This window comes from Centruroides vittatus, unplaced genomic scaffold (assembly GCF_030686945.1).
Source record: "Centruroides vittatus isolate TY-2023 unplaced genomic scaffold, ASM3068694v2 contig_3153, whole genome shotgun sequence".
In the NCBI taxonomy this organism is placed as follows: domain Eukaryota; kingdom Metazoa; phylum Arthropoda; class Arachnida; order Scorpiones; family Buthidae; genus Centruroides; species Centruroides vittatus.
The window spans coordinates 99,691-121,740 of NW_027122030.1; the positions used below are offsets into that span (position 1 = coordinate 99,691).

At 29.2% G+C, this 22,050-nt stretch overlaps 1 protein-coding gene across 1 annotated transcript in view; it reads left to right on the forward strand.

Annotated features, from left to right (window-relative positions):
- The window catches only part of qin, a 120,005-nt gene that overhangs the window by 71,125 nt on the left and 26,830 nt on the right, over positions 1-22,050 (forward strand). The window contains exons 18-23 of the mRNA XM_067268093.1: positions 1,774-1,858; positions 5,796-5,867; positions 12,782-12,938; positions 14,292-14,419; positions 18,956-19,055; positions 20,891-21,126. Coding sequence (XP_067124194.1) covers positions 1,774-1,858; positions 5,796-5,867; positions 12,782-12,938; positions 14,292-14,419; positions 18,956-19,055; positions 20,891-21,126 — 778 coding nt within the window. The remainder of the gene's footprint in view (positions 1-1,773; positions 1,859-5,795; positions 5,868-12,781; positions 12,939-14,291; positions 14,420-18,955; positions 19,056-20,890; positions 21,127-22,050) is intronic.

The window sequence follows — 22,050 nt, forward strand, 5'->3', positions numbered from 1 at the left end:
TTCTAAGCTTTGAATATGCAAATGTGGTTTTCAAAGTACTGTTTGGGAAATTTTGAACTAATGGACGGCATTTAATGGGGCATTAAAAAGATGTTGACAAAGAAACATTGCAGGAAGAAGTTTTAAATGTGAAATCCGTGAATTTTATGCATTTGCCAGAAATTTAATTGTAAACAAATCCGATAGAAAAACACTCCTTGTGAGAATCAGATTGGAGGTCACTGTTTGCATTAACAAACAGATGGGAAAGTTGACACACAGCTGTCAAAAACGCGTCATCATCGTCAGCCTTTGTGGATCATGGGACCCCTTTCTCATGACAAGGAGATAAAAGTGAGAGCTACCAGAAGCTCGAGGTGATTGTCATAGGAAGTTATAATTGGTGATACTGCCACCTTGACTTCCAGCCCTCCATACAGCGGACCTGATCCAGCTAAGGGGAGAATATACCAGTTGGGAGATACTGAGGACTCCTACTGCTTCCAAGAATGCATGATTGTTGCATACTTGCCATTAGAGGTATTTTGGGGCTGAACTTTGTAAACTCTCTCTGATACGCAGATTAGACACGTGACATAGTTCCAAGATTAGTTGCCATTTTGTGTAAGTAAGATAGTATAACTGCATTTAACTTTAGGATTTAATAGGATTTATATAGCCTCCTGTACTCTTGATTTAATTAATCAATAAATGCTTAGTTATTTTGTTACACCTGTCTCCTGTCACGCCAAACCACCTGTTGACTTGCTCACCTCCCTTGCTACGCGATAAAAAATTATCCAAAACGACAACATGGGCGGTCTTTGCAGACTGTTGCTGAGTAAGTGGTTAGTAGGGATTAAGCATCTATTATTAAGGTCAAAGCGTCTATTATTAAGGCCACGACCAACAAACAAATGCTGAAATATTTAGAAAAACTAGAAATCTACAAAGCCCACGTTAACACCGGTTGTATTAACCATAGAGACGCTGATGCTTTGTCCACGGCTTGGAGATCGTTTTACCGCAGTACATAACATTTCTTCTTGCAATAGACAGGTTTTTGTGGCAATATTTTGTTATTTGTTTTATTTTTTATTTTTATTCTCACTGTGATATGTTGCGCATGTGCAATTTGTTATTTTCTTATCCAGAACGGCATTTTTACTTTGGAATTAATTTGAATTTTAAATATTTGCTTGAGTTCTATTTTTTCTGCATTCGTTTTGTTTTTGAGTTCGTTTAACTGATGAAGGCTGTTTAAAACAGTCGAAAACGTTTTTATTAAATATTTTTAATGCTGGAATTATTAAGGTTTTTGTTTTTAATTTTTAGTAGGGATTAATCCCTGGCCCATGGGTTCTCACATAAAAAAATTTATGAAAAAAAATTTATATAATATATAACCAACAAAAAAAGCACTAAAAACTTTATTGTAATGAGAGAGGGAGAGATGACCTTACATTTATGATTTGAACACATTATTTTAGTGCCTGCACAGTTCAATATCTGAAGTGTCATTCAAAATCCAAATTTTGATGAATTTAGCATACAAAGTTAGTCATTTGCAGTATGAGGTACCACTGTACGTTGGAATGAAATGACTCAATTATACAAGTATGTTAAGTTTTAAAGAGTTCATATAAAGTGTAAAGACTTTACATAAGCTCTTTAAAACTTAATCATTAAAAAATAAAAGATTCCACTTGATGCTTTTTTTATATATATAAGAAGTCATATCAAAAAAATATTGAAATAAAATTGCTTTTTCATTTATAACTTGTTCAATTTCAGCATGAGAACAATGCAGACAAGATTTCTTCATCTTCCAGGTTTGGCAATTAATTGTGCTTTATGGGATTTGGTTCCTACTAATGATGTAAGTATTGAATATGATTTTTGAATTATATATGTAATTATTTTCAATCAATTGACAGTAATTACATTATCTCTCTCAAATTTATTATTTTTGTTTATTATTGATACTGTTAACAATTTCATATATCTAAATTCACACTACAGGTGAGCATAAAGTTTGAATATATGTGCAAATGTAATTTATTTTTAACAAATTACATTTTTCAATGTGGTTTTCATCATTGGCAATGTACTTTTCAGTGTGCTTTGCAAAATTGAAATGAATGTGATGCACTAAGCAGTATCTCCATTCACTCGATCACATTCATTTGTAATGTGTTGCTTTATATGACTAAATAAATCCTCTTCTTTAGCAGACTTCAGGAGAAATAATCAAGAAGATTAAGTTAAAGAAAGCAAATATTCTACGGTACCACATCTCCAATTCCAGTTTGGGAAATTTTCATTTGTAACTTACTGCTGTGGTGTAACAGATATAATATTTGCCTGTGTGTCCAGACTACAGTTTTGCAAAGCTCAACTTGGCTATTTGAAAATATCAAGCTGAGCTGAGATCTTAGTCAAGCTGCATGCTGAGCTGTGAATTTGAACCAGGGCTGAGCTGGAGTGTGTTGTAGCAAAGCACCTTTTTTGAAATGAAATTGCATCTGTAATCATAATAATAATAGTTATACCGTATTTTATATGTGCTTTCATTTATCTAAGAGTATCAAATAAAATCTACTTGAGTATTATGCAATTGAACTATAAACTATTTTTATAGTTTATAATTCAATTGCAAGGTAGTAATTGCTATTACAATAGCTTAAATAATACTGTCATAAACATTACTGCTGCATTGAGTGAGGCAGTAACCGCTTCCCCTGACACACCTAAACTTTTATTCTTCTATGCAAAAACACAAACTGGGTAACACCCATACAACCCATTGTAGGTAAGGCCAAATCACCTACATACCCCTTAGAAAATGCCATGCATAACATTCTTAAACATTCTTAAAGAACACTTAAAAATTACGTCACCAGCAATAACACATTGCAATTAATTGTTGAGTTAAAAAACTCTAAGTATTTAATAACGAACATATTACAATGATAACTTTTACCACTCTTTACCCTTCAATTAACTTCCAACCATGCTTTTGTACTCTTAGATATTTCTTATTACACAAGCAAAAAGACATCGTAGAGCTAGCCCATATGCTATGTTGTTCGTCATTTTTCCAGTATAATTATAACATTTGTTCTACATTTGTAAAGGAGTACCCATGGGCATTAGGTGACCTCTGTGAGATGGTAATAAGATTATTAGAAAAAACTGTGCTACTTAATTTCCTATCAAAAATATGCATATACAAAAGATATGTGGATGATATTATTATTATATGGAAAGTAACACAGGGATTAATCTATACAACAAATGAACAATAATCCCTATAATCTTACTCTAAAATTAGACCAAGCTAGCATCACAGAAGTACATTTCCTAGATCTCAAAATCAACATAAAAAATAAATGGGTGCATACAAAACTTTATTATAAACTGACATACATTCTGGCAAGCTACCATGACATAAGGGTTGTGGGAGCTTGCTGGTATGAAGAATACACCATTCTTCATACCAGCAAGCTCCCACGACCCTGATATATATATACATATATACATACATACATGTTATTACATGATTACATTATATACATGGTTGGAATAAGGGTCAATTTACGCACAACAGTGATGTGCCGGCACAGTGACCGTTTGGTGCATAAACATCGATAAATATCAAATCAGAGTTTCATCTACGACACATGATCTGTATTCTCTCAATCATACAAGTGTCATACATGAAATTCTGATTGGCTGTGTGATATTTATTGATGCTTACTGCACTGTGCCGGCACATCACTGTTGTGTGTAAATCGACCCTAAAGGATGTAAGGAGAAGAACTCAAACATTGTTTGTATTATATTCAATATAAAATATATATATATATATATATATATATACAGTAGAGCGTCGATAAGTGGAACCAATTGGGGACTGGGGTCCTTCCAGTTAATGATTTGTTCCAGTTTCCGACTTTGTACGAAAAAATACATTAACCTGTCCGATGTTCAAATTTTTCTCCGTTGTGTATCGCTTCCTGTTGAATTTTTCTCCGTTGCGTGTCGCTTCGTGTTGAATTTTCGTCGATTTTAAGCCTAACGAAAATTTTTATAATAATCATTGAGGCTATCGTATCGTTAAAAATTATTTCTGCATTTTGTACAAACAAAATAAATATATTAAAGAATATAAAAAACATGAAAATTATACTTTAGAAGTAAATTTAGTATCAAAAACATTCGATTCAGCACGACACAGTCCGACTGAAAATCGTTCCACTTTCCGGCTATTCCACTTACCGACGTTCCACTTATCAACGCTCTACTGTATTCTAAAATGTATACTGAACACTAATAAGTAATTCACAACAAAATATAGTCCAACAAGTAAAACGGCAAGGCCGTATTTAGGACAAGACTATGTCTCAGAGACTCACTGCTAAGTGGGATCACTTCGACACTCGCAGCGGGTCTTGTTCTCATTCTCCAATCATCTTTGGTACCGCAGGTTTTGAGTGCAATCGTTCAAATTTCACTAGCCACGACCACGAGGTCATCCATGATGCATTTTCAGTGAAACTAACCTATCCAATGTTGAAATTTCTCTGTTGTATGACACCCCAGGTTGAATTTTTGTCAATGTGAAAATTTCCCGTTTTTGAAAAAATAATGGTGGCTATTGTATCATCTGAAATTATTTTTTTATTTTGCACAAATGAAATAATTATATTTCGGCAGTAAGTTTTAATATAAAATTATAATGACTAGCGCCAGCTACTTTCAAAAATGTTCTGATGATGAAATGAGATATCTCCAGTCAATCAGTCAAGGTTAGCAAATGGAAACCAGAAATATGTGGAGAATAATACAGGACAGGTAAATGAGTTTTTTCAAAGATTCGTTTGTCAAAATTCGATTTCACAGTATTTGTATTTTTAGTGGTTCCAAAGAGCAATGCACGCAAAAATCTTGCACTACTGCTTGTTTGTAGAGAGTGTCGCCATTTTGTATTTTATTTTGACTTGGTTCTCGGTTCCCTGATTACCTACAAGTCTGGTTTTTTTTATGCGTGCATGATTTGGGCACCTAATACTCTGTGCCAAATTACAACTCCTGACATGGCAACACAGCAGACATTACGATTTTATAAACAAGACATAGTCTTGTCAAAAATAGATGTAATGTGTTATACACTTAATTAATTACCCATACAAAATTCATATTTATATATTATAATAATGAATATGTTAAAAGGCTGTAAAGTTAAGGTGAACTGAACTATAGTTGCATTCCAAAACAGGTCTTAAAGATTTTGCTTAAGCTGATTGTAATCTTTAATGTTATGCATGCAATTTCCAGCAGATAGCAGTAAAAAACTTAATGCTTTCTTTTCTCTGGAAAAATCCTTTTTTCAAAAATTCTCAAAAACTGAAATAGATAGAACGAAATGGTTTTTCGTGTTAGAATTCTATTTAATTCTATTATTAATATACAAGTCAAAATTTTGAAAATTATGAAGTTTTTTACTATTTTTCTACATCTTTAAACATTTATACAAAATTAATGAATTAGTAATTTCGAAATTCTTAACCCTACATTAATATTAAAATTTAAAAAATTTTAATGCAAAACAACTGTTTACTTCAATTTGCTTCAGTTTTTGAGAATTTTTGGAAAAGGATTTTTCCTTAGTTGTAAAAATTTAATTGTTTTTTTTTATCTGTTGGAGATTGCAAGCATAACTTAAGATGTTACAATCAGCCTTAACTATATTTAATATATTTTTATAAATTTGAAATTTTGGGTCACTTATTTGTGTTTATTATTTTAAAAAGGAAAAGGAATGGTCCGTTTCAGCAATTAAAGCATTTGCTTCTCTTGTTGGTAATAAAGAATTAATGATGGTGGTAAGTATATTTACATCTTTTTAATAATAATTTTGTAATTTCTTATTATTTCCTATAAGTTTATTTTAAAAAATCCAACTTTTCAATTCAAAAATAAATAAAGACATGAAAGTTTATGATACAGATAAGAATTAAAATATGAGTATCTTTATTTTCAACTTGACTGATGTATTTATTGTGTGATAATATTTATGTATTTATTGGATAATAATTCCAAATAAATTTGAATGGCCAAATATTTATATTTCTTGAATAAAAAATCTTCAAATTATATATCAAAGTTTCTAAATGACTTCCAGATTGAATTTAAATTTTAAAGTTTTTAATTTTCATTTGGAAATTCAGCTATTGCAAGGTGACAACACACTAGAAAACTGAATTCTTGAGCGATTATGTATTTGTATAGAAAATTGAGGAACTTGGGACATGTTTAGGGAAATCATGAAGTTCTTTACCAATCAAAAGCTTTCAGTAAATTCTTCTTAACAAAGTTTTTCAAGTTTTAAATAATTAGAAAAAATTCCTCTGAAAACTGGATTATTCTGTAACAGAAAATATGCAACAATAACCTAACTCCTTGTAGTAACAATATTTTAACAAAATATGAACATTGTTGATCTTTTGAAATCTGCATCAGATTTAAAGATACAAGTTCTATAATAGAACATATCAAATGGAACATCTACAGAATTCAAATTTATGTCATTAAAATTCAAATAGATTATTAAAAAAATTCTGCAGAATTTGAATTTGAATCAATAAATTCAAAAGGTAATAAATATAATTGACCTAATCAGAAGTGCAAAGATGTGAATGGGTGGGAATAGGGTGTTAAGATCGGATCAAAATGCCACCTTTTACATAGGTGCCAAGTAAAGATCTTTCAAGCAGCACATAAAAGAACACAAATATGATATTGACAACATGAAACCATCCACTGCTCTGTCCATATATGATGCTTACAACAACATTGAGGCTAAGTTTAACTGGGCAAGGTTAATACATTATACCTGGCATAATGACCATATTAGAGATTTGGATATCTTCAAAGTAGGCCAGTTAGGCATCTGTATTAACCTTAAAGATGAAAAACAAATTTTGTGTGCATGGTAGCTGCACTTTTATCTAATCTTTAACTTGTTTAAAGAAACCCTTTTTTTAAAACATACTTTTCAGATTGTAAGATTTTGTCAATTTCATTTTGTATATGCACAAAAAAAAATCTTTAAAAATTATTTATTGGTCCACTTGTGCAAATTTATTTATTTATTTTTTATAATTTATTGTTATGTATGACAATTTGATGAACCTAAAAGTTTGAATAAACAAGGAAATATTTTCAAAATCATTGCAACTTAAATTGCTTTATGACTAGGGTACACAATAGCTGGGTGACAGTCAACTGAGCGATTTGTAATGTGCAATGGTTAATTGGGCAACCATCATTTTTGTGACAGAAACTTAAAAATTTTAGCATGCTTAGCAAGCATACAATTTGACAGATTTTTTTAATATATATTTTTAATGTATATTGTATTTTGTCTATTATTGATCTCTTATTTTGTTATCCGGTTAACAATAGCCAAGTTGACCATCACTCAACTGTCCTTTTGACTACAACCTTACAAAAAATATCTTGTTTTGATTTTATTCAAAACAGAAAAATAATCAATTTCATATACACATATTCTTAATTTTATTACTAAATGACAGTAATAATTATAAAGAAAAAAAGTTGTTAAAAGTTTTTAGTATTTAATAAATGCATCTATTATTTTTAGTTCTTGGAGAACATTTCAGTAATACAAGTATTAGACATATGTCTGTGAAAGATAGTATTATTTTGTATTATTCTGCAACTCGTTAAAATTTTAATGTGACATGTAGTTTGAGAAATGATGATCTGTTGTATTTGTTCAACACTTTGTTTAAGATTAAATATGAGTTAGAGTTCCTTTAGATTCCTTCCAGCCATGTTTGGTTAATTTGGCTTTCACATTTATAGCTATATCAGAGTTTGTGCCACCAAATTGATTGAAACATGTGCAACCATGTCACAAACCATTAAACAACTGAGTAGGAATATTTAAATAAAATCAGTTAAATTTTCAATTATATGCATGTACCTAACATTTACTTTACATGTAAACATCATGAACATCAAAACAAAATATGAGGGCTGTTCGGAAAGTTTGCGGCCTTGCCTATATACGGCGCTGCGATCAATTTAATTTTTGGCGGGAATAATTTAGTCATCTTTGCTAAAGATACGATATGAATTTTTGCTTGATTTGTCATAAAGTTTTTTCACAACAGCTTATCAGATAGTCAGTGTGCACATGCTTTGTCAAAAATGGAAAAAATGGAGACTCGTGCAGTCATAAAATACCTGACGAAAAAAGGTTGACCCCATCTCAAATCAAAGCTGACATGGATGAAGTTTTAGGAGAGTCTGCTCCTTCGTACACCATTGTGGAAAAATGGACAGCCCTTTTTAAATCTGGCAGAGAGTGTGTGGAAGATGACTCTTGCAGCGGACAGCCGTCAACTGCTGTCACTGAAGAAAATATCGACAAAGTTCACGATTTGGTGTTAGCAGATTACCGTTTGAAAACTGTGAGATAGCTGAGACAACAGGCATCTCTGTCAACTGAGTTTACCACATCCTAACCGAAAATTTGGGTATGACGAAGGTCTCAGCAAGGCGGGTGCCGTGTCTGCTGACCGCTGAGCAAAAATGTGTTCGCACTTTGATGTCAAAGGAGTGTTTGGTCTTCTATCAGAAAAACCCACAGGATTTCATGCGTCGGTTTGTGACTACTAATGAAACGTGGGTCCACTACTACACTCCTGAAACAAAAGAACAGTCGAAGCAATGGAAACATCACAGTTCGCCATCACCAAAGAAGGCAAAGACAGTTCCATCAGTGGGGGAAAGTGATGGCCTCGATTTTTTGGGATGCTAAAGGAATCATCATTATTGACTACCTAGAAAGAGGAAAGACCATCAATGCTGTCTATTTCTGTGAACTTTTGGAAAAACTGAAGAAAGAAATTGAAGAAAAGAGGCCACACTTGAAGAAGAAAAAGATTCCGTTCCACCATGATAATGCACCTGCACATTCCGCCAGAATTACTGAACAAAAGGTAAACGAACTTCGCTTCCAATTAGTTCCACATCCACCATACTCACCTAATTTGGCCTCCAGTGACTTTCACCCTTTTCCAAACCTAAAAAAATTCTTGGCTGGAAAGAGATTCCACTCAAATGGCGAAGTTATCTCTGAAGTGAACGAGTATTTTGCACACCTTGACAAATCGACCTATTGTGATGGCATAAAAAAGCTAGAACATTGCTGGAATAAGTGCATTGCTAATAAAGGAGACTACATTGAAAAATAAAAAAAGTATTAACATTATTTTGTTTGTTGTTCTATTTGAGGCTGCGAACTTTCCGAACAGCCCTCGTAACATTAGAATAGATTTTGCTGAACACATTGTCTCTGTCTGTGTCCACTGTTTTTATGTATAATTAGATATATTAGATGGCATTGGGAAAATTTCTGTTATATAAACAGTACGTCAGGGATGGCAAACCTTTGAGTCTACATGCCATACAGTAAGCATACTTATCTTTAAAAATGTTTGAATGCCAAAGTTTTACACTTTGAATAACAATATTCAGAGAAATGAAATGGATATGCTTTAATTAGAATAAATGTAAAGAAGCTGATTGAGAAAAGGATGATCAGATGATAAACTGAAAGAATGATTGAAAAAGACAGGTGATAAATTGAAGTCATATGATATATTACATGCTAGATGATTTTTCCCAATGTGCCACAGTTTGTCATTCCTACTATATATAAAGAGTTTAAGACAGAGGTGGCCACACCTTGTTGAACCATATACTGCATATCAGAATATGTGAGAACCATATATATAAACATCAACTAATAAACTCGATTTATAGTTAAAGTCAAATGACTGCCGAATTATCAGGCTATAATTATTAAATATAATATGAGATGGCCAATATAGGATGCAGAATAATTTGTATAGAGCAGGATTGTCCAACCTTTTTTCCTAATGGGCCAAATTAGAAATTTAGGTATATTTAGGTATAGTGGGCCACAAAGGTACTTTATATAAATATATGCTTTTAAAAATTTCAAAATGTGAATATCAAATTTTAATAACAAATATGTTATTATTTTATTATTCAACTTCTGCTATCAAAATTATTTTCCAATGTTTAAATATTTTGGAATTTAAAATAATTTTAAACACATTGTTCGAATTCCAGTTTCAAGTTTATTCTGGTTAGTAGCCTGACAAAGACCATGATAATGGTCAAAAACATTAGTTTCGTCTAAATCTGTTCATACTGGGACATAAGAAAGGTTTTACTTTGTTGATAATCCTTCCCAGGGAAGGTGTGAGAAGTTGTTTCATTGGCAGTAAGAAGAGAAATTATACTCACACAAAATAAAAATAAATATTAAATGAGCCATGGGTTGGACATCCCTGGTATAGAGGTAGGTATGACTACCTACTTTTATATAAATTATTCTGAATTCTATATTGGAATGGTCTTTTATATATAATTCATGTACTGTATATGTGTATATACAAAGAAGTCTCTCAATCCTGAAAAAATTTACTGTAAGGAAATTTCATTTTACAGTAGACCCCCTATAACATGGTAGATACATTCCGTGTTATATGAATCCGTGTTGTACGAGTCACTTAAATACATGAGCTAATTACAGCCCGACACTTGTGCAGTTTAGGGGCTATGGCCGTTTGAAAGGTGTTCTTCCATAAAATTAATTGATTCTAGACTAATTTGACTCAGCATTTCCAAATCACGTATAATTTTTTGGGAATAATCCATATAAACTATGCTATAAACAAAAATTGTAGGATTACTTACCGAGTGTGCACTGTTCGATGACACCATTGCTTAAGCTTGTTTTCATCGTGGAGTGGCTCATCGAACGGTGGGCATATGTTTCCTGATAAGTTATTTTTCTGTGAAAAATTCGCTGAACTTTGGAGACATCATTAATAAAAATATAATTTTTATGGCCGTTGAATAATAAATGGTTTTTAGTAGGTCCACTGCTTGTTTAAACTCAACAGTTTGTACAGTGTTTGCTATTGGTCCAGATTTGACCAATCCTGTCGCAACACGAGTCGGCAGTGACGTTTTACCGAGTTATACGTGTCTCTTTTAACCTGTTATATGAACACAATCGTAATTTTTTCGCAGTGTTATATGAATCCATGTTATATGAACCCGTGTTATAGGGGGTCTACTGTATAGAAATTTAACTTCATTATTTAGAAGCAATTTTACATATATTTTTAGTTAAAAAAGCATTGTACAATGCAAAAATTTATTATATGGAGAAATTTGCTCTATAGAAGTTTGTAATATGGAAGTTTGACTCTATTTGCATATAGAAAAAATAACACTAAAGTCAGAGAGACCCCTAGATCCCTACCCATAAATAATGAGTAAGATTCTGATACAGGGAGGTGTAATAAGGGTATAGAAAAGTCACAATTTGGCCACAGTGGATCCAGAGTAAGAAAAATTTTTGGGACAAACTTAGAATTCTCAGAAAATTGTAAAGTTTTGAGCTATATTAGAGTATTAGAACTTTCAGGTAATTAAAGATTTTAAACAGATATGAAAGCTTTCATTATATTAAAATTCGATAATTTTTGAGTAATTAGATTTAATTTCAGTTTCTCAAGTTAAACAGCTATTAAATAATACATTGTATTAATTCAGTAAAACAGTACAGTTGCAAGCTGAAAAAAGTTGTAGCAGCACCTTCTAATAGTAAGTGCAATATCTATTGAAGAAAGATATGTGTAAACTGAAAACTTACACATACTATTTAGTGTTGTCACTCTTACAATATGTTGAAATATAATGTGTGTGTGTGGGTTGAGTGTTGCATTGTTACTTGAATAATAAAGCAAAAAAGTTACTGGATTTATTTCATTAATAGTTGATCTCTAATAGTTAGTTGCAAGATGAAAAAGTTATAGATAATACACAATAACACAAATATATTTATTCTAAAAAACAGTCTTTGTTATATTTATTTATTTATTTGTGACTTATTGTTTATTGTGACACCTTTGTGACTATGAACTAACCTATTATTTATTTCTATATCTTAGAATGTACCGTATTTACTTGAATAAAAGACGATTTTGCATATAGGATGAGGTGTGACTTTAGAGATCAAAATAAAGAAAATTAGATTTATTAATATAATTCTAATTTTATTTCATTTAATCACAAGTACAGTATCAAATGCATGTAAATGCACAATTAATGGCATTTTAAACTTTAAGGTAAAATCTTATAAAATCAACATGATTTGTTCATGTTGATTTTATAACTAGATTTTAAGCTAGACAATCGGGAACCTTTTTTCTCAATTCTTAACAGTCGAATTTATTCTCCATTGATTACTCTTATGAGTTTCTCTGAATTCTGATTTCCGAATAATTATCTGTTTTCACGTGAGAATGGATTAAAACTCGTATTGTGCTCCCATGTGATTTTGGAATTCAATTCAAAAGCTTTGCTTTTCCTATTGTTATTCAACTTTACTTCTGACAATAAACAAGAACGATTTAAATGACCCAGATAAAATACTTTCGTTTTTAAACACCAGAAGGTGAGAATTTGGTAAAAAATGCAAATGCACAGTTCACAAAAATTATACAAAAACTAAAAGAATCCTTTGCTCGCACGTATAGGACGACCTAGGTTTTTTAAGCAGTGAAAAATGGATAAAAACCTCATCTTATATGCAAGTAAATATGGTAATCATAAATTTACTTTAAATGAAGACAATTTCAATATTTTTTTTAACATTTTTAAGGTAATAGAGAATCGAAATGACATTTTACATGTTGATTTATGTCAACCATGTAGTCAAACGGCCGGAATCAAGAATGATGTGCCTATATCAATTAGAGATGCATTGGTTTTTATGGAAGTTGGTTGTTTTGTTTCAGGAAATATATTGGAAAAAAAAAGTAAGTATTTTAGTTTTTATTATATTATATCATCAGCAAGATTAATTTTCTTTGATATTTTTTTTTATAAATTCATATTTGCATCTCTTCTAAAACATATGTTTTCATGTTAATTAAAAATATTAATTCTTTTCTCTCTATTATCTGGAAATAGCTTCAATTCAAATATAAACATCTGTAAGTCTAATAATTATATATTAAAGCCAAACAATTGCTGGATTACTCTTCCAGAATCTTGTAAATTAATTAATAAATATTAATTTATTTACAATTGTTAAATTTAATACAAGATGGCACCTAATTACTACTACTATGCCAAATTACTTCCATTTATTTAATTGTTATAAATAGTAGTAATATGGCATGATCTAATCCTGCAATCATTTAGCTTCAGTCCAATTACAAATAAAGCTTAGTTAATTAATTTTAGATTATAAATAATTTGTATCAACTAAAAATACATCTTTTAAAGAATTGGGGTAAGATCTTGGTTTTTTGGAAGCCAAGAGATTGGAAGTGGTGGAACAATCCTCTAGCTTCTCAGAAAATTAGATCTTAAGTTTGATGGTCAAGAACATTGGGTATGCTGAAAATATTTAGGATCTCCAGCACTGCTGAAGAAATGTTAGGATTACTACAGACATTATTGAGCAGACTTGGTAGAAGATCAAGTATTATTTTGCTGTCTGCGAGGCAACAAATGGAGTATTTATCAAAACTTACTGAAGTTAGAAATTTCCTAACATTTGAATTATTTTGGTATATTTAGTGATATCTGTGCAATAAGTTTTTAGAATCAGGGAATTCTTTTTCAACAATATTCCTGTATTTAAAATAAATTTTCATTGTTAAACAAGATAAGTGATGTATTAGTAAATTAGCAGAATTCTTTTTTTAAAGCTATGAATCCAAATTTTATTTTCAGTTAATATAACTAATCAATTAAGAATAGCATGTTAACAGTAAAAAAATAGATTTAAGTTTTCTTTAAATTTGTCTTTAAGTTTAAATTATGAGAATACTGAAAGGCTTTCAGTATTCTCTTATAATTTGAATGGTTTTGATGAGTTTCAATGATTGAAATACTTTTCTTTATATTAAAAAATGTAATCTGGAAACAATATCAGTTAATTAGGAAAGGAAAAGATAATCAAAGTCACAAAGGCAGCTTAAGTTTTATTGAAAACAGTCTTACGGACACAAAACATTTTTAAGCTTAAAATAAAATTTTAATTGATTTCAAAAATATTTAATTAAAACAATATCAAGTATATAAATTTTACTTTGTAATATTTCATTCAAAAATTAAGGTTGTTTTTAATACAGTGTTTTACTTTTTGTAAATTTACACAGAATTAAGAGCTTACATCCACAGAGTGAAACGTCGTCAGTTTTATCCACCAGAACCATTGGCAATTGGAAAGAAACTCAGTGTTCTTTTGAGTCATGTTGTTAATCCACAGCATTTTTATGTTCAACAGGTATTTAAATAATTATAAATATATTTTAAAATAAAATTTGGGCATAATAAAAGCTATTTAACTAAATTATACTTAAGTAAGAAATAAAATAAACAATTTAAAGTCAAATATAGTCAAACCTCGGGTTACAAACACTTCTGTTTATGAACAGTTCGGTTTACAAACAAATTTTGAATGCCATATTTGCCCTGGTTGCCATATGATAACATTACTCAGTTGCCAAACAAGCTACTTGGCAAGATGGTCCATCCATGGACTGCATCCACAAATGGTCAACTCCTTATACTTCTTATGTTGATTGATTGAGCTGTCAACTTTCTTTAATGATTGGATTACCAATTCAGAAGTTAGTGGCACAGAACTTGCCTTGTGTCATTAGACATTGCAACACAAACCATTGATGACATTGTTATTCAAATTAGATTTCAATGTGCATGTGAGTAAAGATACTACTTCCATTTTTCGGTACACATTGCAATTGAATTTAGATCAAATTAATAAAAATCGCTTTAATTGACTTTATATAATATAAGTAACATCCACAAATTTGTGTTTAAAGGTGTTTAACCCAAATTAAATTACAAAAATTTATTAATGTAATATTATAAATTATAATATTAATATTTAGTATTTAGTAATACTAGGTAGTCAGTTAATTAAAACTAAAAATAAAATCAAAATTAATTGATTTAAAATTAAAATTGAAATCAAATCAATTGAAACATAATATTTCTGAAAGTGTGGATAAAGTATTTTTCTGTCTTGATTGATTTGGTTACAGTTCATCTGTGTGGAATTGTCTCTATTAATAGCACATTTATGTAAAGTTTCTGTTGACGGTGATGGTACATTTTGCTTTTAATATACAGTATATATAAAGTAGATATAGATAGAGATTTTATTATAATCACATGTGTAGGCTTTTTCATTCATGAAATACAGCTAAAAAGATTTTAAAAAATAATGCTTTGTTTTGGGGGTCAGGAACAGATTAATCCATTTTATGTTGTTTCCTACAGGAAAATTTGTTTCGGTTTGAGAACAACTTTTAGGAATAAATTAAGTTTGTAAACCAAGGTTTGACTATATTTTATAATCCAGTAATTACTAAAGATTATAGCATGTACTGTACTTAAATGCTTCATAGCTTTTATATTTAAAATTCTTCTATACTAGAATCTGAAGATAGCTTAAAATGTCTTGTTTTAAATTTCTTCTAGATTATAAAAGATTTTTGTTTCAATCTGTAAAATATAGTAAATACTTTCAAATTTGAGTGTATAAATTACTTCAGTTTGGATATATTACAACCTGATGTTGGGGTAATGACTTCCTTGGTCCCTTGCATTGTTTTTGATTGATTTTTAATACATAGAAGATCTGATGATGAGACAAGGAAGTCCTGAAAAATGTTTTATTTATTAATAAATGCTGATTTATATACTTTATATAGCATTTCTTTAATTTTGTTTGAATTCTCTATGCAATCTGTAGACTTAAACTCATGACCATATTGTCACAAGTTATCAAGACAACAATTTGTTAAGCTAACAAAAGTAGTATGTAATAAAAAAAAACTATTTTTATTATTAATATTGAAAAAATAGCAGACTAAAATTTTATGATTGTAAATTGTTTCATAGCTTTGAGATTGCAAACATATTCCTCATTTTTTTGGACAGAATTAAAAGTTGTTATGAGCACTAATAAAAGTTTAGAGTTATGTTGAAAAACTTTGGTACATATTATGTCCATATTTACTATCTTAAGTTTGTTATTATTTAACACATTGATTGCTAATAATTACTGTATTTTCCCAGAATGACCAGTGTGCCACATAAAAACGGGGGAGACTGGAATGCTGGTTTAACTATGACTGAAATATGAAATTAATTAGATCTAACAAAACTAATTGTTAATTAAATGTTAAAGAAAACATTCAAGTACAATAAAATAATAACATTGTAATTTGATGAACTTAAAATCAGGAAGAGTTATCATTTATAAGACAATAAAACAATTAACAAGTTATTGACATCAGTAGTAGTAGTAATTAGTCAGTTGGACTAATTACTTACTACAGTACTGACCATCTATGGACCTGAAAAATAACACCTTCCTCTCAAATTTCACATGGGAAATTTGAGAGGAAGGAATGTTAATCAGTGTAATGTTTCAAGGGAATGTTAATCAGTGTAAGAGGAGATGATTTAGTTTAAATTTTATATATTTATTTTTGCATTTTTGAATCAAATAATAAAGTACAGTAGAATGTTGTTTATCCGAAAGCTGATCAACCAAAACATCGGTTAACCGAAAGGTTTCTAGTTGGACTGTGTCGTGCTGAAGCAAACGTTTTTGATACTAGATTAACTTCTAAAGTATAATTTTTTTTGTTTTTATATTTTTCAATATATATATTTTGTTTGTACAAAATAAAGAAATAATTTTTAATGATACAATAGCCACGATTATTATTTAAAAAATTTTCATTATACTTAAAATTGATGAAAATTCAACGCAAAGCAACACACAACGGAGAAAAATTTTAACATGGGATAGGTTAATATATTTTTTCATACATGATCGGTTATCTGAACAACCCCAGTCCTCAATTGATTCAGATAAACGACACTCTACTATACATACACACACACACACACACACACACACACACACACACACAAAAAAAACTTTTGGAATTTAAAGAGTATTTTAAGTAGTTAGAAAGAAGACAAAATGAAGAAATTAAACATATATTTGTAGTTTTTGATGTAATGCTGACAGTTTTAGTTTTAGAATAAAAACTTCTTGGTTATTTAATGCACCTTTTAGAGTGTGATCTATAACTTCATTTAAACTAGCATGTCAGCTTTTCCCATACAGATATATCTGATTTCATGGTCTCTCTGGATAGACCGATATGATGATCATTTTACAAAAATACAGTATTATTGGTGATATATTTTGAAAAAGGAAATCCAAACTGAAAAATAAAATAAAAATATCACACAAACAATCTTTTCACTTTTCAGCATTGTTGTTTAATGTTTGGACAAACATTTTCAAAGTGCTTTACAGCTCAACTTCAGATCTACATATACATAAACATTTTTTTTGCTGTATTTATGGAATGTTTACAATGATTTTTAAATTTTGGAGTTTACATCTAAAATAATTACTTATTATATATAAAGAAAAAAATGCATTATTTATTTTTTGTTTAGGCTTACAAGATACAACCATATATCAGTCTTTTTTTACTTTCCCAGCTGTTAAATACAACAGGGGGAAAGTATGGTAATCAATCAATAAATGACACCCTAAGATTTTCACATATTTGGACTTAGGACATCTTGAAATGTTGAAAAATGCAAAAAACATTTTTGTACATATGGATGTTAGTGTGTTTGGAGATAGATTTTGTTCACCCTGTTTGAAGCTTAATATAACCCCTGTGCTTTTTGTTGAAATTTTCTGAAATTTTGTAGGGAGGTTTGTTTATTATGGAGTGGTGGGGAGGTAAAAGGAGTTTTATATATCCCCATTAGGGTTGGACTTGTTGATTTTACTCGTTATTAGTATTTACAGTTTTTTATAAAACTCATTCCTACCCTCAAAATTAAGATTTTGCAATTTTAAGATAGTTAAAAATATAAAAAGTATTTTAATAAAATATGATAACTACCAAAATTTTAAATGTTGCTGGTTTTTATGATGGTAATTTGTTTAGAGCTGTAGGCTGATATCTTAACTACCTTTGCCATCTGGTTGTAAAATGTAGATGCTATAAAATGTTTTGTAAATATTTAAACAAGAAATTATAGTCAATATTTAAAATTAAGATTTTTATATATTTGAAATTGCTTTTTTTTTTCTATATCATTAATTTTCTGTAAAGTTTAAACATGTAAAACTTATCTATAAATAGAAAAAAACATTTGACATTGTGTACAAATTATAGAGATATTCGCTCAATCAGTATAATTTTTGTGCGCTTCTCTTCTCGTATCCATGAAAATGCATTCAAAATTAATGGATTAGTTAAATGGTAGTAATATATTATATACATTTTTACAAAGTGAATGTCATAACATTTCCTATTAATAAAAAGCCTAAAATGTATATTTAAATATTCCAAACATAGAATTAATCATAAATTTTATAGGAAATATTGTGGATGCTTAAATGCACAGTAACAAACTGTAATCATCTAAAATAAAACCTAGATTAAATGGTTTAAAAGTTGTAAAATTCTGTAATATTTTGATTGATTTCTGGAATAATTTGTAAAAACTTTTCTTTTAAAGCTTATATCCAGGCATATTTCTTTTATGTCTTGAAATATCATGTTCTTTCTGCAGTAAAAAGAAAAAACATACATTTTAAAATAGCATTATCAGTATATTTGCTGAAATGTAAATCAAAATTTATATGAGTCAATTTTTTAATTATATTATATTCAATTAAATGTATAATATTTTATTACAATATAAATATTACACTTTTAAAAATTTTATCATATATCTATTTCAGATGGGAGGAAATGCTCGATACTTGAGTAATCTTATTTTTGAAATGCAGTCAAGTTATAACAGTTCTGGCAGTGATCATTTAATAGTTGCACCTGAAATTGGTAAGTTAAGAAGTTTTTGTTAGTAAATACTTGTTAGCTGTAATAGTAGTTGTTTAAAAAAAACAGCATTAACTAAGAAGTAAGAAATATGTTGCATTTGTTAATTTGCATGTAATATAAGACTTTGATGAATATTCAAGAAATATTTTCAATAATTGTTGTAATCTATATTCATTGTAATAAGTTTTCATTATAGAATAACCATGAATTTTTTATTGTAATAGTTTTAATTGATGTTTGTCTCTTTTTTATAGTGTAGTCTTGGTTCAGACTTTAATTTATAGGGAATTTGTGTCAAGGTCTTACAAATAGATATATATAACCTGAATTATGAAAAATTGGTTAATGTGTCCAATATATTAATATTGAGGATTTTTGATAAATTTTGTAGGAAACATTCTACTTTTATCAATGAAAATAACTCATTCTCTGGCTCTGATCTTTACATTTGCTAGTTTCATCTAATGATGGGAATAACAAATAGAAAACTTAACTTTGTAAAACCATAAAAATGAAAACCACTAAGGAAGATATGCTTTATTTTTTCACAAAAAAGATCAAGGTGATAATTTTTTTTTTTTATAGAAAGCTTGTATGATAAAATGGGAAGAGTATTACAGTAAATCCTTGTTATTTTGATATTGGATAATTTGAAGTATTGTGTAATTCGAAGTCAAATCTAGTCCCTGGTCTAAAGAATAGGATTTTGCGTATATTTTCGTTCGGAAATTCAAAATATGCATATAATGAAATGTGAAGTCATTATCTGGTTCAGTGATCCATAAAAATATTGTTTAATTTGAAATCTTCCATCCTATTATATGTTTATAAGAAAGTTTCCAAGCTCAACTGACAGTTTGGTTTTACCAATTATACGTTGTTAATTTATTGGATGTCTGTTCAAGGTAATTTAGATATTGTACACATTGCCAATGAAGAGAGAGAGAGACAGTTTTATTTTTTATTTTTATGGATGAAATCTATTTAGCATTTAATTATTTTGGACATTTTTTGCAAAAACCTATTGTTTTAATAATTCCAAACTGAATTAAATACAAGTGCTTATTCTCGATAGAATGTGTACTTACAGCTTTATCCGTTAATAGAGCTTGTTTTTATCAGAATACATGATTTTCATAATCTTGAACTCAAGACAAAATTTGTGGTAATTCTTATCAAAGCTTCTTTCGTATGTTATTTTCAGATCTTGCTTTGATTGTAATTTCATTAAGTTTTCATTGTTTTCATTAAGTACACGTCAACTGACAGTTTTCTTAAAATAGCTTAAATTACTAAGAACTTGTAACATTAACACATTTGTAAACAAACAAGTGACATTATATAAGATAATGTCATAATTTTTTCAAGAATTACAAAAGCTTTGAATCGAAAAAAGTTCGGATAATTCAAAGTCGTATTTTTTTGGTCCCTCGAGTTTTGAAATAACAAAGTTTTACTGTAGTCAAGTTTGATGCTACTGCATATAAACTGAAACTTTTATGCACATTAATCACCTTTCTGTGATTCATGTTACAGGCATATACATATATTATGTTTTTATTTTCTTAGCTTAAATATGAATAAATTATCAAATAAAAATAGTTTACCTTTTATAAAGCATTTTATGTTTAGATATGATTAAAGGAGTGAAAAGTTATATTATCAATACTAGATAAACTTCCAACTTCAATTTTATGCCTTTCTAATGTGCTTATATAATTTTAAAAGTATATTAAAATACATTTAAAATTGAACAGTCTTAATATTACTCTATTTATTATAGTTATTTTGTTATTTAATTATATTTATTCATAACTCTAAATTTCTTTTATTAGGTATGATATGTGTTGCTCAATACAGTTTGGACAAACAGTGGTATCGTGCTCAGATTATAGGTTTACCGGGAAGTGCCAAAGTTGAAGTATTTTATGTTGATTTTGGTAATTCCGAAATTTTACCGTATAAAAAATTACGCAAAATTGCCGATGACTATATAAAACTACCGTGTCAAGCCGTAAAATGCTCGCTTGTTGATATTGCACCTGTAGATGGTAATGAATGGTCTAATAAGGTAAGTTTTCATAAACATATTTTTTAATAATTAGAAATAATAATATCATTCAGTCTTTTCTGTTGATAATTATAACTAACTATATGTTAGACTAAACAGTTTAAATTGTCATCTTTTTGGTATGGAAACATTTTAAAGCTTCTAAAGAATAGCATAAAGCTGTTTGGAATGCAAGATTTTTTTATTTGAAAAGCAATTTCTAAAATTAAGGCTCAAAATTTCTAAATTAGAATCTATATGCAATAGTATTTTCATAATAATTAATCCTTTGATTATGTATAATTCTGAAAAATGAATGTAACATTAATTTATTTGGTATCTTTTGAGAATTAAACAAAAGATTTTAGAAATGAAAAGATCGTCAGGATTTTCTATAACAGTTTTCTGAGAAGAAATATCTATTACACAATATCCATAAAATCTGATTCTAGCTTCAACAGATTTTATGATTTAATTCTCAATTTGTCAAGAAAGTTGTCTAATGGTAAGCCATACTGGGAAGACACTTACCTGTTTATTAATGTGTCCAGAAAATATAAAATGTGGACTGCAAGTTACTGAATGTGCAAGTTTGGAAATAAATTTTTCATTAAATTTTTTGAGAAAGCAAGATACAGTACTATTAATACTGTTTTCTTTAACACAGTTTTGATTTCATGATTCTTTAACTGAACAAAACTGAAAAATATTTAACATTTTTCAAAATACAATAGACAATCTTCAAAAAATATGATTCTTCAATTGTGAAATATTTTAAAACTCCAACCATTAGAGGCCACTTTGTATAGTGAATCTGGTAAAGGATGAGTAGTAAAAGTTTTTGTATATTTTGGATTATTATTTTCATTATAGATAGATAATAGGAAGACATCTTTGGATATTGTGTGCAAATTGTTTTTTATCACATGGACATTCTCAATTAGT